Here is a 19,523-nt window from a genome sequence, read left to right on the forward strand (position 1 = left end):
AATATTGGGTTTTGTCAAATAATTTCTCCGCATCTATTGATATAACCATGTGATTTTTCTTAAGTCTGTTGACATGACGGATCCCATTAACTGACTTCCAAATGTTGAACCGTTTTCCATGAAACAGTATATAATTTTTTTATACCTTCTGGGGGTTGATTTGCTAATATTTTGTGGAAGACCTTTACACTTGAAGACTTTATATTCATGAGAGATATTGTTCTGTAGTTTTTTTTAATAATGTCTTTGTCTGATTTTGGTGTTAGAATAATGCTAGCCTCATAGAATAAGTTAGAAAGTATTCCCTCTGCTTCTATCTTCTGGAAGAGATTGTAGAGAATTGGTGTAATTTCTTTCTTAAATGTTTGGCGGAATTCCCCAGTGAACCCATCTGGGCCTGTGCTTTCCGTTTTAGATTATTCATTATCGATTCCATTTCTTTAATAATTATAGGCCTATTCAGATGGTCTATTACATGACCTTTGGTAGGAAGGGTTCATTCCACCCCGCTTGTTAAGATCTTCCAGAGGCTTCATGTTTGTCTTCTAAGTTTGGCATGTACCATTTAGTCCATGGTCATCTCTCATTCCTCAACTTCCTGTGTGCCTTACTACTTGCATTTTCCCCCAAAATATCAAGCTCTGTCATATACCCATGCATGTACAGGGCTTTTCTGCATTCTTGAAGTATCCTTTTCAAACTTGTATTTATCCCACTAAACTCGGCTTTCCACAGAAGCCTTGCCATTTGTCTCCAGGCAATTTACCTGCCCTATTCATCATATACAAATGAAAAACAAAATTATTCTTTAAAATTATGAGAACAGATCCGATCAATATGGCAGAGAAGTAGGGGGACCCAAAGATCCCTCGTCCCCCAAACACACCAGTGTTGAGACCAGAGGACTTGGAATTCCAAGTGTCCGGGACGCAGAGTGACAGAGATGTCTCCAGGGGCCCACGGGGACAACTTAGCGGACCATAGGTGTGTGGCTGCACTAGGAAAGATAAAATGGGCAGCATAGGAATGGAGGAGAGGGAGCCCCTTCTGTGGAGAGACAAAAGGAAGAGAAAGAGAGGCTGGGAAGTGTAGGGTTGTATTTGGACAAGAAAGAAACCACAGACGGGGGAACAGTAAAAAACAGAGAAAGATTCAATTTCTAACTGCGGGGCTTTCTCTGGACTGGCAGGTGGCCCTGTTCCTGTGCCTGGAGAGGGAGAGGGCCAGCCCCGGGCTCGGTACCTAGCTCAGAGGTGCAGTCCACAGTCAGAGAAAGCAATCCCCTCCCATGAGTGCTATGGGAAGATGGCAAAGAGCTGCTCCAAGGACCAAAGACCCTGCTTGCGTGCCAGCCAGAGACCCTTTGTCAGCTGGCTGAGTGGAGTGGCTCTACCTCAGAACTACAGCATGGGATCGGGATCCTTTAAGACATCGGGGTTTGAATCCCAGCTGAGCGCCTGGGAGGTGCGGTGGAGTGGAAAAAAACGGTCCCCTAGCACCCAGCAGCACAGTGAAGATGGCCTGAACAGAGTGGGTTGGGACACCGGTCTGGGGAGGAGAGACTGGGGTGTTGTCATTTTTCTCCCCATCACCAACAAGGTGGGGCTTCAAGGAAGAGACAAGGGGCTACCATGGAGGCGGGACCCATCCACACCAAACCACACCCCTTGTGCCTGGTAACTGTGTATCTGCGGGAGCAAGACTGACACTGACTGAGCCAGACAGCCCCTCCTTCAGACAGTGCAGCCAGCGGTTTTGCATTTTCTGATGTAATTAATTCTTGGTCAATTCGTAGTGTGTGTGTGTGTGTGTGTGTGTGTGTGTGTGTGTGTGTGTATGTGTGTGTGTATTTTTTTCTTCTTTTTCTTCCTCTTATTTCTTCCCTTCTGTAGTCTGGTTATTCTGGTTGTTGGTTTGTTTAAGCAGACATATTTAATCTATTTTTTTTATACCTCTTTTGTATTCTCTTTATACCTCTTCTGTATCTCCTTCTTCTTTATTTTCTTCTTTCTCTGGATTAAGCCATATAGTTTCTCTGCCTTTCAATTTTCTTTTCTTTTCCTTTTCCCCACCCCTGTCATTTCTCTCTTTGTATGAGATAAGGCTTCTTCTTTTTTTTTTTTTTTTTAATTTTTTTTTCAACGTTTTTTTTTTTATTTTTGGGACAGAGAGAGACAGAGCATGAATGGGGGAGGGGCAGAGAGAGAGGGAGACACAGAATTGGAAACAGGCTCCAGGCTCCGAGCCATCAGCCCGGAGCCTGACGCGGGGCTCGAACTCACGGACCGCGAGATCGTGACCTGGCTGAAGTCGGACGCTTAACCAACTGCGCCACCCGGGCGCCCCGAGATAAGGCTTCTTCTACCACCACCACCCTCTTTTTAAAAATTTTTTTCCAAAGTTACTTCAATGAACAAATCAAAGCACACCTGGTGCAGGGTCCAAAACATCAATATGAGTAGGGAGATAAAGCAACCAGAGTCACAACTGAGAGCATGTAACACACTCCAAAAACACTTCCTAGAGGGCCAGGCTCTGGGCAGTGTATGACCCCTTTTTAATATAGTAGTGCTCACAGGTGCAAGACACAATTATTAAAACACATAAGGGACAGATTACTAGCCAAAATGACAAAATGGAAGAATTCTCCTCAAAAGAAATTACACAAATGACAGCTAAAGAAATGCTGCAAACAGATATATCTGATCATATATATTTTGATCAAAATCAAACAGATAATATCTGATCAAGTCTTATGACTTAACAATAGTCATAAGATTAATCGCTGAGCTTGAAAAAAACATAGATGACAGCAGAGAATCTATTGCTGCAGAGATCAAGGAACTAAAAAATAGTCAAAATGAATTAAGAAATGTTGTAAATGAGGTGCAAAATAAACTAGATGCAGTGACCACAAGGATGGAAGAGGCAGAGGAAAGAATAAGTGAAATAGAAGATAAAATTATGGAAAATGATGAAGCCGAGAAAAAGAGAGATAAAAAAATACTAGACCATGAGGGGAGAATTAGAGAACTAAGTGACTCAATGAAATGGAATAATATCTGTATGATAGGAGTTCCAGAAGAAGAAGAGAGAAAGGGGCAGAAAGTTAACTTGAACAAAGTATAGCTGAGAACTTCCCTAATCTGGGGAAGGAAGCACACATCCAAATCCAGGAGGGACAGAGAACTCCCTTCAGACGTAACAGGAATAGGTCTTCTCCATGGCATATCACAGTGAAACTGGCAAAATACAAAGATACAGAGAGAATTCTGAAAGCAGCCAGAGACAAGTGGGCCTTAACCTACAAGGGTAGACACATAAGGGTAGTAGCAGACCTGTCCACTGAAACTTGGCAGGCCAGAAAGGAGTGGCAGGAAATATTCAATGTGATGAACAGGAAAAATATGCAGCCAAGAATCCTTTATCCAGCAAGCCTGTCTTTCAGAATAGAAGACAAACAAAAACTGAAGGAGCTAAAACAGCCCTGCAAGAGATCCTAAGAGGCACTCTGTGAGTGGAATGTTGCAAAACTACAAAAAACCAGAGACATCACCACAAGCATGAAGGCTACAGATAACACAATGACACTAAATCCATATCTTTCAATAATAACGCTGAACGGAAATGGACTAGATACTCCAATCAAAAGACACAGGGTAGCAGAATGGATAAAAAAACCAAGATCCATCTTTATACTGTCTACAAGAGACCCAATTTAGACCTGAGGACACCTTCAGATTGAAAGTGAGGGGATGGAGAACTATCTATCATGCTACTGGATATCAAAAGAAAGCTGGAGTAGCCATACTTGTATCAGACAAACTAGACTGTAAACCAAAGGCTCTAACAAGAGATGAAGAAGGGCATTATATAATAATTGCAGGGTCTATCCATCAGGAAGAACTAACAGTTATAAATGTTTATGCCCCAATTTTGAAGCACCCAAATATATAAATCAATTAATCACAAACACAAACAATCTTATTGATAAGAATATGGTAATTGCAGGTGACTTTAAAACTCCACTTATAACAATGGACAGATTATCTACACAGAAAATCTATAAAGAAGAAGCAATGGCCCTGAATGACACATTGGACCAGGTAGACTTGACAGGTATATTCAGAACTTTTCATCCAAAAGCAGCAGAATAAACATTCTTCTGAAGTGCAAATGGAACATTCTCCAAGGCAGATCACATACTGGGTCACAAAACAGCCTTCAATAAATACAAAAGAGATCATACCAAGCATATTTTCAGATCACAATGCTATGAAACTTGAAATCAACCACAAGAAAAAGTTTGGAAAACCTCCAAATGCATGGAGGTTAAAGAATATCCTACTAAAGAATGAATGGGTCAACCGGGCAATTAAAGAAGAAATTAAAAAATATATAGAAGCAAATGAAAATGAAAACATGACAGTCCAAACCCTTGGAATGCAGCAAAGGCAGTCCTAAGAGGAAAATACATTGCAATCCAGGCCTATCTCAAGAAATGTTTATTTATTTTTGAGAGAGACATAGAGAGAGCACTCACAGGGGAGGGGCAGAGAGTCAGGGAGACAGAGGACCCAAGCAGGCTCTGGGGCTCGAACTCACAAACTGTGAAGTCATGACCTGAGCTGAAGTCAGATGCGCAACTGACTGAGCCACCCAGGTGCCCCCTTGGCCTATCTCAAGAAACGAGAATAGTCCCAGATATGAAATCTAACAGCACACCTAAAGGAACTAGAAGCAGAACAGCAAAGAAACCCCAAGGGCAGCAGAAGAGAAATAATAAAGATTAGAGAAAAAATAAACAATATAGAATCCACCCCCCCACCCCCCCCAAAAAAACAGTAGAACAGATCAATGAACCTAAGGCCTGGGTTTTTGAAAAAATAAACAAAATTGATAAACTTCTAGCCAGACTTCTCAAAAAGAGAGAGGACCCAAACAGATAAAATCATGAATGAAAGAGAATAGATCACAACCAACACCACAGAAATACAAGCAATTATCAGAGAATACTATGAAAAATTATACGCCAACAAACTAGACAATCTGGAAGAAATGGACATCTTCCTAGACACACACACACACATTACCAACACTCAAACGGGAAGAAATAGAAAATCTGAACAGACCCATAACCAGCAAAGAAACTGAAACAGTTATCAAAAATCTCCCAACAAATAAGAGTCCTGGTCCAGATGGCTTCCCAGGGGAATTCTACCAGATGTTTAAAGCAGAGTTAACACCTATCTTTCTCAAGCTGCTCCAAAAAATAGAAACGGGAGGAAAACTTCTGGACTTATTCTATGAAGCCAGTGTTACCTTGATTCCCAAACCAGACAGAGACCCCACAAAAAAAGGCAAATTACACGCCAATATCCCTGATGAACATGGATGCAAAAATTCTCAACAAGATACTAGCAAATCGAATTCAACAGTATATTAAAACAATTATTCACCATGATCAAGTGGGATTCATTCCTGGGCTGCAAAGCTGGTTCAATATTCACAAATCAATGTGATACATCATATTAACAGAAGAAAGGATAAGAACCATATGATCCTGTCAATAGATGCAGAAAAAGAAGTTGACAAAATACAGCATCCTTTCTTAATAAAAACCCTCAAGACAGTTGGGGTAGAAGGAACATACCTTAATATCATAAAAGCCATATATGAAAAGTCCACAGCTAATATCATCCTCAATGGGGAAAAACTGAGAGCTTTCCCCCTGAGATCAGGAACATGACAGTGATGTCCACTCTCACCACTGTTGTTTAACATAGCGTTGGAAGTCCTAGCCTCAGCAATCAGACAACAAAATGAAATAAAAGGCATCCAAATTGGCAAAGAAGAAGTCAAACTTTCACTTTTCAGATGACATGATACTCTACATGGAAAACCCAAAAGACTCCACCAAAAGGATGCTAGAACTGATACATGAATTCAGCAAAGTCGCAGGATACAAAATCAATGTACAGAAATCGGTTGCATTTCTATACACCAATAATGAAGCAACAGAAAGAGAAATCAAGAAATCAGTCCCATTCACAATTGCACCAAGAACCATAAAATACCTAGGAATAAACCTAACCAAAGATGTAAAAGATCTGTATGCTGAAAACTATAGAAAACTTATAAAAGAAACTGAAGAAGACACAAAGAAACAGAAAAACATTCCATGCTCATGGATTGGAAGACCAAATATTGTTAAAATATTGACATTTTAACAATACTACCCAAAGCAATCTACATATTCAATACAATAACAATCACAACTGCACCGGCATTCTTCTCAAAGCTAGAACAAACAATCCTAAAATTTGTATGAAACCACGAAAGACCCTGAATAGCCAAAGTAATGTTGAAAAAGAAAACCAAAGTGAGAGAAATCACAATCCTGGACTTTAGCCTCTACTACAAAGCTGTAATCATCAAGACAGCATGGTACTGGCATAAAACCAGAGACACAGACCAATGGAATAGAATAGAGAACCCAGAAGTGGGCTCACAAATGAATGGCCAACTGATCTTTGATAAAGCAGGAAAGAGCATCCAATGGAAAAAAGTTTCTTTAGCAAATGGTGCTGGGAGAACTGGACAGCAACATGCAGGAGAATGAAACTGGACCACTTTCTTACAGCATACACAAAAATAAACTCAAAATGGGTGGAAGACCTAAGCGTGAGACAGGAGACCATCAAAACCCTAGAGGAGAAAACAGGCAACAACCTCTTTGACCTCAGCCGCAGCAATTTCTTGCTCGACACGTCTCTGAAGGCAAGGGAAATAAAAGCAAAAATGAACTACTGGGACCTCATCAAGATAAAAAGCTTCTGCACAGCGAAGGAGACAATCAGCAAAACTAAAAGGCAACTGACAGAATGGGAAAAGATATTTGCAAATGACATATCGGATAAAGTGTTAGAATCCATAATCTATAACGAACCAAACCCAACACCCAAAAAACAAATAATCCAGTGAAGAAATGGGCAAAAGACATGAACAGACACTTTTTCAAAAAGACATCCAGATGGCCAACAGACACATGAAAAGATGCTCAACGTCACTCATCATCAGGGAAATACAAATCAAAACCACACTGAGATACCACCTCACACTGGTCAGAGTGGCCAAAAATGACAACTCATGAAACAACAGACGCTGGTGCGGATGTGGAGAAATGGGAACCCTCTTGCACTGTTGGTGGGAATGCAAACTGGTGCAGTCGCTCTGGAAAACAGTGTGGGCGTTCCTCAAAAAATTGAAAATAGAACTGCCCTATGACCCAGCAATAGCACTACTAGGAATTTATCCAAAGGACACAGGAGTGCTGATTCATAGGGGCACATGTACCTCAATGTTTATAGCAGCGCTTTCAACAATAGCCAAATTATGGAAAGGGCCCAAAGGTCCATCAACTGATGAATGGATAAAGAAAATGTGGTTTATGTATACAATGGAATACTACCTGACAATGAGAAAGAATAAAATCCTGCCATTTACAACAATGTGGATAGAACTGGAGGGTATTAAGTCAGTCAGAGAAAGACAGATATAATGTTTTCACTCATATGTGGAACTTGAGAAACTTAAGAGAAGACCATGGGGGAAGGGAAGGAGAAATAAACAGTATCAGAGAGGGAGGCAAACCATGAGACTCTTAAATACAGAGAACAAACTGAAGGTTGATGGGGGGGAGGGGTAAATGGGTGATGGACATTGAAGAGGGCACTTGTTGGGATGAGCACTGTGTGTTGTATGTAAGCGATGAATCACAGGAATCTACCCCCACTTGACAATACACTGTATGTTCGCCAACTTGACAATAAATCATATTTTAAAAATAATAATAATAAATAAAATTATAAGAAAAAAGCCAAACTTTTAAAGTTATTTAAAATTTTCAACGTAATTCAAGATATACAATGAAATAAACTATAAGATACTGACCTGGTCGTAGGTTTTATCCTTTGTAACTTCAATATCTAAGACAGACAGATGCATTTGACACAGTAAATCAACAATGATACAAACACTGAACAAAAAGTATCATTTGAAGATATAAGTATATATTAAGATTGAAGGCAAACCAGAGTACTCATTTATGTATACTTAGATATATCGCCTCCTCAGAAGTGTATGTGTAAGGAACATTTTAGTCTTTTTGTTTCTTTTTATTATTCTGAACGGTTAAGAGTTTAAACTCTGGAGTCATATAGACTTGGGGCAGACACCAGCTACAATCTGTGAGACCTTGGGCAAGTGAGTAAACCCTCTGTTTCCTCACAGGATAATAATAATTAATAACTAGTGGGGATGGTAAATGATGGTAATGGTATTCCTTGAATTACCAAAAATAATGTCATTATATAGGCCTCTCTTTTCCCTCATATACAGTGTTTGAAAAAAATTTTTTTTTACCATGAATCCTAGTAACCTCCAAACAATAACCTGTCAAACCCCTTCTTCAACATAGTCCCTCTTTATTCTATTTATATCTTTGCCAAAATAGTAGACTACAGGCTAGATGGAACAACATTTCAAGTAGAGACATCCTTCTGAACGAAGAACTTTCCTTTTAATATTTACTAAAAATATATCATGTCCAGAAAAATAATTGCTCATAATTACAGGTCACCTGGACACATTTTTCAGGGAAACATAAACGGTTCTGAATATCTCAGAGATGTGGATATGAGAAAGACAAAAATTTGGATCACCATAGTCATATGGGATATTATGGGCTATCCCCCTAAAATTCCTATGTTGAAATCCTAACCCCCAGAACCTCAGAATGTGACTGTATTTGAAGACAAGGTCTTGAAAGAGGTACTTAAGGCAAAATGAGATCATTAGGGTGGGCCCTAATCCAGATGACTGGCATCCTTGTAAGAAGAGTAAATGTGGTCATAGACACATACAGAGAAGAGACAGTGTGAAGACACAGGAGGAGACGGCCACCTAAAAGTCAAGGAGAGAGACTTGGAACAGATTCTTCCCTCAGGCTCCTTAGAAGAAACCAACTCTGCTCACTCTTGATCTTGGACTTCTCACCTCTAGACCTGTAAGAAAAATAAACTTCTGTTATTTAAGCCATCCAGCCTGTGGTACCTTGTTGTGTAAGCCCTAGCAAACTAATAAAATTAGAAAGGACTACTAGAATGTAAGCTCCAGGAGGATAGGATTTTTCATCTTTTTTTGTTCATTGATGTATCCCAAGTACCTAGAGCGATGCCTGGCACATAATAGGTGCTCAACAAACATTTGCTAAATGAGCTTCTTAATAAATAAAGCAGAGTAATAAAAGCCTTCCTATAGATGCTCTATTAAATACCATCAACGTTTCAGTAATGCTTCTTATACTCCTAAGACCTGAGAACCTGGACTCTGCTCTTACCAGCTCTGTGGTTTAATTGGTCTGCTGCCACAGCCCAAATGTATAAAATCCTCTGGTGAAATTCTTGGTATGATTCAATTCCAGGAGTAATTTCCTAAAGAGAAGAGCTAATAAGATTAAAATGCTGCTGTAATACAATAAATGTGAATTAATCCACATAGGCAAACAGATCAAACTTGTTAGTCCCATCCTGAGGAAAATGCCACAAACAGATGTAACTTGTTGGTACTGATGTTCCCTCAAAAGTATTTGGCTGGCTGATGTCACTAACGGCATTGAGAACGGCCTGGATTCACAATTTAAAGGAAAAAAAATAAACAATGATTCTCCTGTTGCTATTAAAGCATTTCTTGAGTGGACACAGGAAAAAGACAGACTAAATTTCCTTCTGACTTATTCAATTACATGGCTTCATGGTGCATGTATTTCTTTAAACCAAATCCATGTCTTAATATCATCACTATCACCATCAATCAATACTTAATTTGGTTCCCTAAATATGCTAGGGAAATAAGAGCAAAATAAAACATAAAAGAATCATGGAAACATGATTTTAACTTACATGCAAATATCCTTTAAGCAACTGCTAGAGCAAAAAATTCACCGAAATTATAATAGTTCTGTTAGAGGTGATAAGATTGTAGATAACTCTCTCTTCCAATTATTTTTAATTTTATGTAAGTTCTTATAAGCCATTTTTACAACATAAAGTTCTCAAAAACCATTCTAACTTCTAGTCATTACTGGAAGAAAATTTAGCATTAAAAATTCTCCCAAAGGAAGAGGATGATATTTATTTTTAAAGTATATTTCATTAATACATTTTTACAGGAATACACGTGAGAAAACCAGAATACACCAGTTTCATGGGCAAGCAAAATTTGGCATTTTAAAATCAAGATCTGGAAATATCATCCTGAAAGCAATTTAGAAATCAAGTCAAAGCTTGTTCTTGGTCTGGGGCCTGGAATGAGTTCCCTGAACTGATGCAATCTGAAACCCTAGCCAACAAGTGTTTATCAAAGTCTTTGTCCCAAAGGGAGAAGTCTCTTTTCTAATTCTCCAGGAGTCATGCTGTTGGGATTGCTTTGAGACTCGAGCAAAGCGAGCAAGTAGGAGTACAAAACATCCAAATCATTTGGAAACATTTTCTTTTCCAGCAAAATGAAAGCTGGTTTTTCATGATATGCAATTTGTAATCAAGCCCTCCTTTACTGAAGCGATTCGTCAGCTACTGGTGCGTTTGCTCCTTTTTCCTGGGAACCACATCATAAACAGGAAGCACATGCCTCTGGGGCTTATTCATTGCAGAATGGAAAAAATGAAGCTGTGGATTTTCTCAAGGATGATTTAGAGAGGACGGATCATTAATTACTGTACTCCCCTCCTTATCTTCACCAGGAGCCTTATAAACCAAACGACTGCACAAGCTGTGCTCCACACCCAGGAAGACACAAAGAGTTCTTTGCCCATATGTGACCGGAAGTCAACTTTACAGCTCTGCATCAGGCTTTGATCACATACTGGCAAAGAGGATCAGCCCCTGTCTTAACAACCTGTTAGAACCCTGCCTGCTTCACCTTCCATCCTGACAGCCACAAGCCTCCAGACCTAAGATCAGAAAGTCTACCATTTCATATTAACCAAATACCACAAGCATTGGGTATGAAGCAACCCGATACTGAGCAGACTAAAAAGAAGAAAAATGTACTCCTCACAAGGGACATCTTGGTGGTGATGGCATAGCTCTGGAACTTGGTTGCAGGGGTGGTTACACCAATCTAAACACTGGATAGAAGGGCACAGAACTACACACACACACACACACCTTGTGCCACTGTCAATTTCCATACTCTGATACCTACCAGGTAAGTAAGGTGTAACCATTGGGGGAAAGTGGATAGAGAGAGTACACACAACCTCTCCGTACACTCCTTGCAACTTGTGATATGTTTATTGCAAAATAAAATGGTTTTTAAAAGTGCACCTTCTTGTGTACATCCACGTTCTTTGACCGTCTGGCATCAGGACAAGTCACGGAGAAACACAGCCTGGTTTTCGAGTGGAAGGTTTCAGCCGTCACCCAACACAAAACTTGAGGTTGGGAACACCCCTGCAGCTGCTGAGCCTGGGGTTTCCTTTCTGACCTCCAACCCTGCCTGACGCCCCCTCCCCCCCCCCCCCCCCCCCCCCCGTCTCAAATTCAGGTCACACCTCAATGTCCCCTCTTTACGGAGAGGCCTTCCCTGCGCTCCCTAACCAAGCAGACGCCCTCTGCTATTCTCCGAGTACCTCGGTCCCTTCGCCGCATTCTTCGCTCCTGTAAAGAGCTGGTTAGTTTACTTGTTTGCGGCCCGTCCCGCTGCCGGCCTATAAGCTCCAACAGCGCGGGCACCGCGTCTGCCCCTCGCCCACCCTACCCCACCACCACGAGCCCGCCGCTGGGCGCGGGCCACGTGTTCTACAGCCTGTGGAATAAACGCACCTCCCTGAGATTCACTCCCTCTGGCTCCAGGGCGTCGCGTCGGTTCCTCCCCCTCGCACCTCGTCCTCTCCGCCACACCCGGGCCCCTCCGCCTCCTCGCCTCCACGCGGACCCCAACCGGCCAGGGAGGGCGCCATTTTCCTCTAACTCGTGCCCAGAGGGCTGCTCTCCCCCCGTTGGCCCCTTTTCCTCAGGCTCCCCCCAACTCAGCCCCCTCCCCAATATCTCCAGCCACCGCCCCGCGCTCTGCGCCGCCCTCCCCTCCCTTCCGGTGCCGCCCCTGGGCCGGGACCCCAGCCTGCAGCCGGCGCGCCCCTCACACCACGCCCCTCAATCCAAGGACCGCGTGGGAGGCACCCACTGCGCCGCTGCGCGGGAGGGGAGGGAAGACGGGCGGGGCGCGGGGGCGTGGCTTCTTCCGTACTGAGCTTGGATTGGCCAGTCCCGCGGGGGCGGGATTGCAGCCTGGGTCTTGTCCCCGGGTCTCCGCCGGGCATTCTTCGCGGCTGCGGCTCCAGCTTCGGCGACCAGGACGGGAGAACGGCGTCTGCGGCTCCGGCAGCATGTCTGAGAAGCGGCACACAGGGGATGCCGAAGCCCGGAGGCTCCCCGACTCCTTCAGGGGTGAGCCCCGCGCCGTCTCCGCCGCCCCCCGCCGCCCCCCCCAACCTTTCCCTCGCGAACGAGACCCAGCCTGGGAGTCCCAGGCTCGTCTCCGCCGCTTTAAGCCGTGCGACCGTTGCTTTAAGCTTCGGTGACGCTGAGAATAGCGAACCCTGCTTCGCGGGCTGGGGGTCAGGTTTAGGGATGTTAGGGTGCAGAGTGCACAGCGGCGTGCCTGGCACACAGAGGATGCACCCACTGCAGGGCACGTTTCCAATACCAAAGCCATAGCAGAGGCTCGAGTGCTCCAGCGGTTGCCAGATGCCTGGCCCTGTGCCAGCGCTTTGCGTTCATTATCTCGTGGCACGCATGCGGGCAAGGAAATGCTTAAGTGACTCGGGGCCAGCGAGTGGTGAAGCCGGGGCGCACATCTGCACCCCACACTTAGGATCCCGCGTCTCCTGTCTCCCGACTCCCCTTTCCTTCCCACCCCTCGGAGGTCATCTCCTCCAGCCAGCCTTCGGCTAACCCCATGAGTGAGCCCCCCTTCTCCGGAGCTGGAAGGAACTCCTGCTCCCCCAGCCCCACCCCTGGCCAATTTCATATCAAGAAGCAAGACCGACCTGTGAGATTTTCCCCTAACCCCTCACATATATTTGCTATATTTGCGAAGAAAAGAACGTCTCTTTTTGACATTCTTCCCCTCTCTTTCCAGCTTCACTTTCTGCCCCATCTTGCCCCCTCTTTACTCCAGTTGTCCTGGGGACCTCGCCTTTGCGGCTTTTGTTTCTCACAAGGAACTCATAAGTACCCCCACCCTACTGGGGCCTTCCCTGTCTTGAGTGGCTCAGTCTTGTTCCCCTGTGAAGGAACTAATGCTCTTGAGAGGGGTGTCACCTTGAACCTTTATTGGCTAACTCCTTGGGGGTGGGGGTTCCAACAGAGGTGACAAACCTCCAGGGGTGCTGGTTCCCTCCCTGGAGCTGGCTCATAGCAATCCGAAGGAATTATTTCTAAGGATGGAATTTCAGGTCGGAAGACATGGTGAAAGACAGTTTAGGGGGCTGGGTGGGCTTTTCCAGCACCCCACAGAGAACACTGTAATGGACTTAACTTATTCTGATTATTTGTAAAGCCAGCCTTGTCCACCCATCTAATTTAAGTCCCATTTCCTCTGCCCAGTGATCCTTCCCAGGAGCATCAACAGAATTATCCCTCACTTTCCTCTGCTAAGCACCTCGGAGAGTTATCTTGCCAAATCAGTAGTGTAACAGGAAGGCTGTATTTGAAGAAACTGATACTCAAAGAGGTTGTTACTTCAGAGTCACATCGTTGATAAGTAATGGAGCCACATTTTAAATCTGAGTTTGACTCTACAACTTGCTGTCCACCTCTTTCATAGCTGGTTGTCTTTTCCTAGATAGGAAGGTGGGTGGGATCCCTTCCTCTGTGCCCTGACCTTCTGGTGGGAGACAGAAGGACTGTGAGGACAGTTTTAGCAGTTTGGTGAAACTGCAGCAAGATATCCGTTTATAGAGGTTCTTTGGGAATACACGTGACTTTTATTTATACTTCATATCCCCCTTTTTTAGTTGTTTTTCATCGTCACAGACTAGTTTCCATTTCTAATTTCTTTTTCTTGGTTCTATGATTAACTTTTTTTTTTTTTTAAGACAGAAATGTTTTTTGGAATCTAGTGAAAACTCCTCAGAAAGTTATACATACCAAAAAAATTTTGCATAGTCTAGGTTGCTTTTTAATATATACATATGTAAATATAAATACATATGTGCGTGTGTGTGTGTGTGTGTGTGTGTGTAAACACAGGTACAAAAGCCATTACTAGAATTTATTAAAAAGATTTGATTGAGTGCTTGCCATGTGTCAAACACAGCCTAAGTGCTTTACAAACATTATCTAATTGCAATCCTCTTAACGGCTCCGCAAGGAAGACATTATCCACCATTTCACAGCAAGAAAACCGGGGCTCAGAGTAGGAAAATCACACATGTGTGTGATTCAGAGCTAGGTTTCAAACCTGGGCTCTGTGATTTCTCCACACCATTTTCCCTATCCTAGAGCTACCTCCAAAATGTGTACCCAAACAGGAGCACCTGGGTGGCTCAGTCGGGTTAAGTGTCCCACTTCAGCTAAGGTCATGATCTCATGGCTGTGAGTTCAAGCCACACGTCGGGCTCTGTGCTGACAGCTCAGAGCCTGGAGCCTGCTTTGCATTCTGCGTCTCCCTCTCTCTCTGCCCCTCCTCCACTTGCTCTGTCTCTCTCCAAAAATAAACATTAAAAAAATTTTAAATGTGTACCTGAACAGAGGACCTTGTCAAACACCAGTACTTCACTAAAGGTGAGGGAGAACAAAGAAAGCTCAGAAGAACCTAGCTTCAATACAGACCTCTTGAATAAGACATCCCCAGAAGGCTGCTTCTGAAGGAAACAGTGGAATATAAAAGCCCGAACTCTATCCTGTTATGATTTTGCTGACAATTAGTCTTAGGAATGTAAATGTGACCAAACCCAGGGCAAGATTACTTTTTCTTAAAGCCAGTGCATTCACTTTGTAATGAAATAATGCAGGTGGATCACAAAGAAATGTATTATTATAATTGAGAGACATGTCAACAGAATATATCCCTTTGGGAGAATGCCTGAACACAAGCAGAATCAAGGGACTTATTTGTTTATTTCAGTTGTTACAGCTGATCAGATTGGGGAGAACTTTGTAACTTCTTTAATAATTAAGCCGAGTTAAACCATCAATGGTCATAAATTAACTCAAACCAGTGACCAAGTCTACTAAAGCTGGCGTGTGTGTGTGTGTAGATACATGTATATATATTGGGCTGCCATGATAATACATTGTGAAGTGTGGAAAGAGAAAAGGTAGAAATTATAGTCAATAGCAAAAAAGGAAGTACGTGTCAATTCTCCTTCCCCCATTCTTTCTGAATCATTGTCTGTCTTCCAGGGCTAGTAAAGAAACTTAAACCCCAAGCATTTGGCCTGCCATTTCCGTAGATTAGCCTTTGAAGATGTGAGCGGTAAAGTATCTGTTGCAAAATATCACGCAATAAAAATTATACCAACCTTGCCCAGTTGTGAGTGCACTTCTGGTACGATGGCACAGTGTAGTGAAATGGGAGTGGAATTCAGAATTCAAGGATCTGAACTGAGCTCTCAATTATCATCCCTTACTACCTGGGTCACCTTGGGCAAGTCTCAGCCTCCGGAGTCAATTCCTCATGTCTGTCTTGGGCATAATCTTACCACAGTAACTGTCTCCCAAGGTTTCAAGAATCAAATGAGAAAATTTAACAGTGACTGCTCAGAAAACCTGGTAATTATGCAGGAAACTAAAATTTATGGACAAAGAGTGGTATGAAAGATGGTCCAAGAAAGCTTAGAGCTCTGATTTACCTGCCCAAATGTGGTCTGTTTCTCCTCCAGAGACAGAGTCCCCAGGCAGATTGTTAGCCTTGGTATTTTCTTTGGGGTGTGCAGGTCCCAGAAGGCAATTCACTTACTAAAAAGTTTATTCCTGTAAGCTGTATCAGTGTGATCTGAAAGTTGTGATAAAAATAACAGCTGCTATTTAGTGAGTACTGCCTGAGTGTCAAGCACTTTACGTTTGTTTTCATATGGGATGAGTGTTCTTTTCCCTCCTTTTTCTGGTGAGAAAAGTTGGTGGTAGAATTGGAATCTGACACCCAAATCCTGAACTCTTAGCCGCTGCTTAGCTTTTTGGCCTCAGTTGAGAATGGGGAACCTTACGATTTCGTTTCCTTATGCAACTGTTCCCCATTTTGTTTTTAACGTAAGCTCTATGCCCAGTGTGGAGCTTGAATTCATGACCCCAAGATCAAGAGTTTCAATGTTCTGCTGACTGAGCGAGCCAGGAGCCCCTGGTTTCTCACTCTGTAGTTAAAATAAGGTTGCCCTCCAAAGACTTTTATGGGAAAAACTTAATTCTAGATGCTTTTAAGATGTCCAAGAAAAGGAGCTGGGAAAAACAACCAAAACAACAGCAGAAGTAGGAGCATTTTATTCTCTTAATAGATCTCAGGACTAGTCTAAATGTAATTAATACCATTATGAAATTGTTTTTCTCTCCAGTTTTTCTGGAAATGACTGTTTTTATCTTGCCAGCTGTGGGCCATATTCAGGTCACACGTATTCATTCTGACAACTGCTTTGGGACAGAGGATGGTCTACACTGTATTCTTGGGTCTTGTCTGCTGACGTATAGATCAAGTTTGCCTCATGCAAAGGCTTTCCTTTCCCCCGAAGAAACAGCGGACTCCCTCAGCGCATTCAGCAATTATTTACTTGACAAATGTTTTTTGAGTACCTGTTATGCTCTAGATGTCTATTGTATTAGCTCATTTACTCTTCACGATAACCCTCTGAGGAGGTACTCTTATTAGCTCTATTTTTAAGCAAGTAGACTGAAGTGCAGAGAAGTCAGATACTTTCACAAAATCACACAGCTAATAAGTGGCAAAGCCAGCTTTGAAGCCATCATGCTATACTGTTTTAAGAAGACCGAAATCTGTGAAGAAGATGGACCTTGAAAAGAATAATTATAAATGTGATTTTTTTTTTTTTTTAAATAGGCGCCACGTCCAATGTGGAGCTTGAACTCATGACCCTGGGATCAAGAGTCGCACGCTCTACCCTACTGAGCCAGCCAGGCGCCCTCACCTTTTTAGAGAGGGTGAAGTGTAATAGGCAATTAGGAGACGGGGGGCGGGGGGGGGGCCCTATTTAAGACTCAGAAGGTTCAAATTTAAAATTATTCATGACACTCAACCTCTTTTTCCTCCTGCTTTATGGCTGGAAATAGTCAAATGAAGGAAAGCTACAGAAAATCCCCAAGATGCTTGGGAAATAAAATATTTACACATATTTAAGTTCCTTACTCTTTTTTGAGCGAAGCAAAAGACTCCCTTTATTTCAACTTGTACTGGAAATCTTTCTTAAAAGGAATTGTCCATTCCCTTTTTCTAATATCTCATGGTAAATACGGTTTAAGATTTGTGATTCAGATCCCATAATGGTTCACCAGTATTGGTTCTTTTTTGTTTTTGTTTTTGTTTTTGTTTTTATGTTTATTTATTTATTTTGAGAGAGACAGGAAGAGAGGATCCCAAGCAGGCTCTGCTCTGTATGCACGCAGCCCAAAGCAGGGCTCCATCCCACAGACCGTGAAATCATGACCTGAACCGAAGCGAAGGGTAGGACACTTAACTGACTGAGCCACGCTGGCGCCCCCGTGTCAGTTCTTTTCATCCAGTATTTGTAGCCATGGATGGTTTATAATAAGGAAGAAAAAGTAGGATCTCCAGTCCTGGCTCTTAACTTGATATCATCTGGCCTGTAGCCACTCTGGCCCAGAGAATAATTTCTTCCCTAGAGGCTTCAGGATTAGGGCATTCGAAGAACTGTAATTAAAATAATCATTTGAAAGGCGGGTTACAGTGTGTGCACTCCTTTGCTTTGAAAGCCTCCAACTAAATACCATTGTTTCTTTAACATGAATTTATTGAGCCCCTATTGTGTGCTAAGCTCTGCCCCTCTCCCACCCCACCTGGTGTAATGTTTCTCTCTGTAGAGTGCTGCCTTCATTTTTGTTTTTTCTTCACTTTATTTTCCTCCATTTCTCTTCTTGTCCTTTTCTTCTGTTGTTTCCTTCCCTTCTTTGTCTTTCTTTGTAAATTCCAGGCATTTGAAAAACTCAGTCGTAGTAAAATTTTGATTAATTGGTATATGTCATCATTAATGAAATATGTCTTATATTGACATTTGCATATTTCCCTGCCCTTTGGCCTGTTTGGCCTACCTTGAATTTTTACTTCATCAAGTCTTTTAAAGCCCTTGTTTCAAAACAAAGGAGAGAGAAACAGAGGATCTGAATGAAAACTGTAGCCTTACTTGAAAACCTGAAAGATCAAATATATTATTTAACTCATGATGTTCTCCTCAAATACATAGCTGTAGGACTTGGACCAGGGACAGGCCATATAGCCTGTGGACCAGATCTGGCTGATTGCCTGTTTTTGATTGCCAGGCTGATTGCCTGGCTATTGCCTATGGGCCATAGCCCACAAGCTAAGAATAGTTTTTATATTTTTAAGTGGTTTTTTCAGGGGTGCCTGGGTGGCTCAGTCGGTTGAGCGTCAGTCGGTTGAGCGTCCGACTTCAGCTCAGGTCATGATCTCACAGCTTTGAGTTCAAGCCCCGCGTCAGGCTCTGTGCTGACAGCTCGGAGCCTGGAGCCTGCTTCGGATTCTGTGCCTCCCCCTCTCTCTTCCCCAACCCACTCGCATTCTGTCGTTGTCTCTCTCAAAAATAAATAAACATTAAAAAAAAATTTATAAGTGGTTTTTTCAAAAAAGGAGTATATTGGGGCACCTTGGTGGTGCAGTCAGTTGAGCATCTGATTCTTGATCTCGGCTCAGGTCATGATCTCACAGTTCTAGAGATCGAGCCTGCACTAACAGTACGGAGCCTGCTCGGGGACTCTGTCTCTCCCTCTCTCTGCCGCTCCCCTGCATGCGTGCGCGCGCGCGCTCTCTCTCTCTCTCTCTCTTAAAATAAATAAGCTGTTTTTTTTTTTTTAAAAAGGAAAATATTTTGTTATCCATGAAAATTATATGAGATTCAGATTTCCATATCCATGAGTTTCACTTGAGCACAGCCTGCCCACCCATGGGCATATTGCCTGTGACTGCTTCTGTGGTGCACAGTAATTGCAACAGACCTTATGGCCTACAAAGCCTAACGTTTCTGGTCCTTTACAGAAAAGTGTGGCAAACCCTGATGTAGAATCTCTGGTGGGGGACAGTGGTGGCCAAAAAGAACACTTATATCCTGAATATTTATGCTTTTAAGAAAAATGAAAAATTGCCCAGACTTTCACTTCCACCAACTGTTGCCCCTTAAAAAAGTGCTGTTAAGACCATGCTGTTAGTATGTGTTTTTGAGGCCAAACGCCTAGCCCTCTTGTCTCTCCCCACCCAAA

The 19,523-nt window shown here is 42.6% G+C and overlaps 1 protein-coding gene and 1 long non-coding RNA gene across 7 annotated transcripts in view; one reads left to right on the forward strand and one right to left on the reverse strand.

The window, feature by feature from the left end:
• LOC125150316 (uncharacterized) overlaps positions 1-12,236 on the reverse strand; it is a 29,441-nt gene extending 17,205 nt beyond the window's left edge. Inside the window, exons 1-5 of one of the 6 annotated variants that reach the window (XR_007146309.1) lie at positions 11,886-12,236; positions 11,388-11,451; positions 9,401-9,494; positions 8,925-9,065; positions 7,954-7,988 (exon numbers count right to left, since the gene is read on the reverse strand). This is a non-coding gene — a long non-coding RNA (uncharacterized LOC125150316). Of the gene's footprint in view, positions 1-7,953; positions 7,989-8,924; positions 9,066-9,400; positions 9,508-11,387; positions 11,567-11,885 lie in introns of those variants that run through there. The other 5 variants (XR_007146306.1, XR_007146307.1, XR_007146305.1 and 2 more) reach the window with 5 other exon arrangements.
• A 122-nt stretch (positions 12,237-12,358) lies between these two features.
• Positions 12,359-19,523, forward strand: part of STOM (stomatin) — a 31,927-nt gene continuing 24,762 nt past the window's right edge. Inside the window, exon 1 of the mRNA XM_047830889.1 lies at positions 12,359-12,509. Within this exon, the coding sequence (XP_047686845.1) occupies positions 12,449-12,509 (61 nt within the window). The 5' untranslated portion in view covers positions 12,359-12,448. The remainder of the gene's footprint in view (positions 12,510-19,523) is intronic.

The sequence above is a fragment of the Prionailurus viverrinus genome, chromosome D4 (assembly GCF_022837055.1).
Source record: "Prionailurus viverrinus isolate Anna chromosome D4, UM_Priviv_1.0, whole genome shotgun sequence".
Lineage (NCBI taxonomy): Eukaryota > Metazoa > Chordata > Mammalia > Carnivora > Felidae > Prionailurus > Prionailurus viverrinus.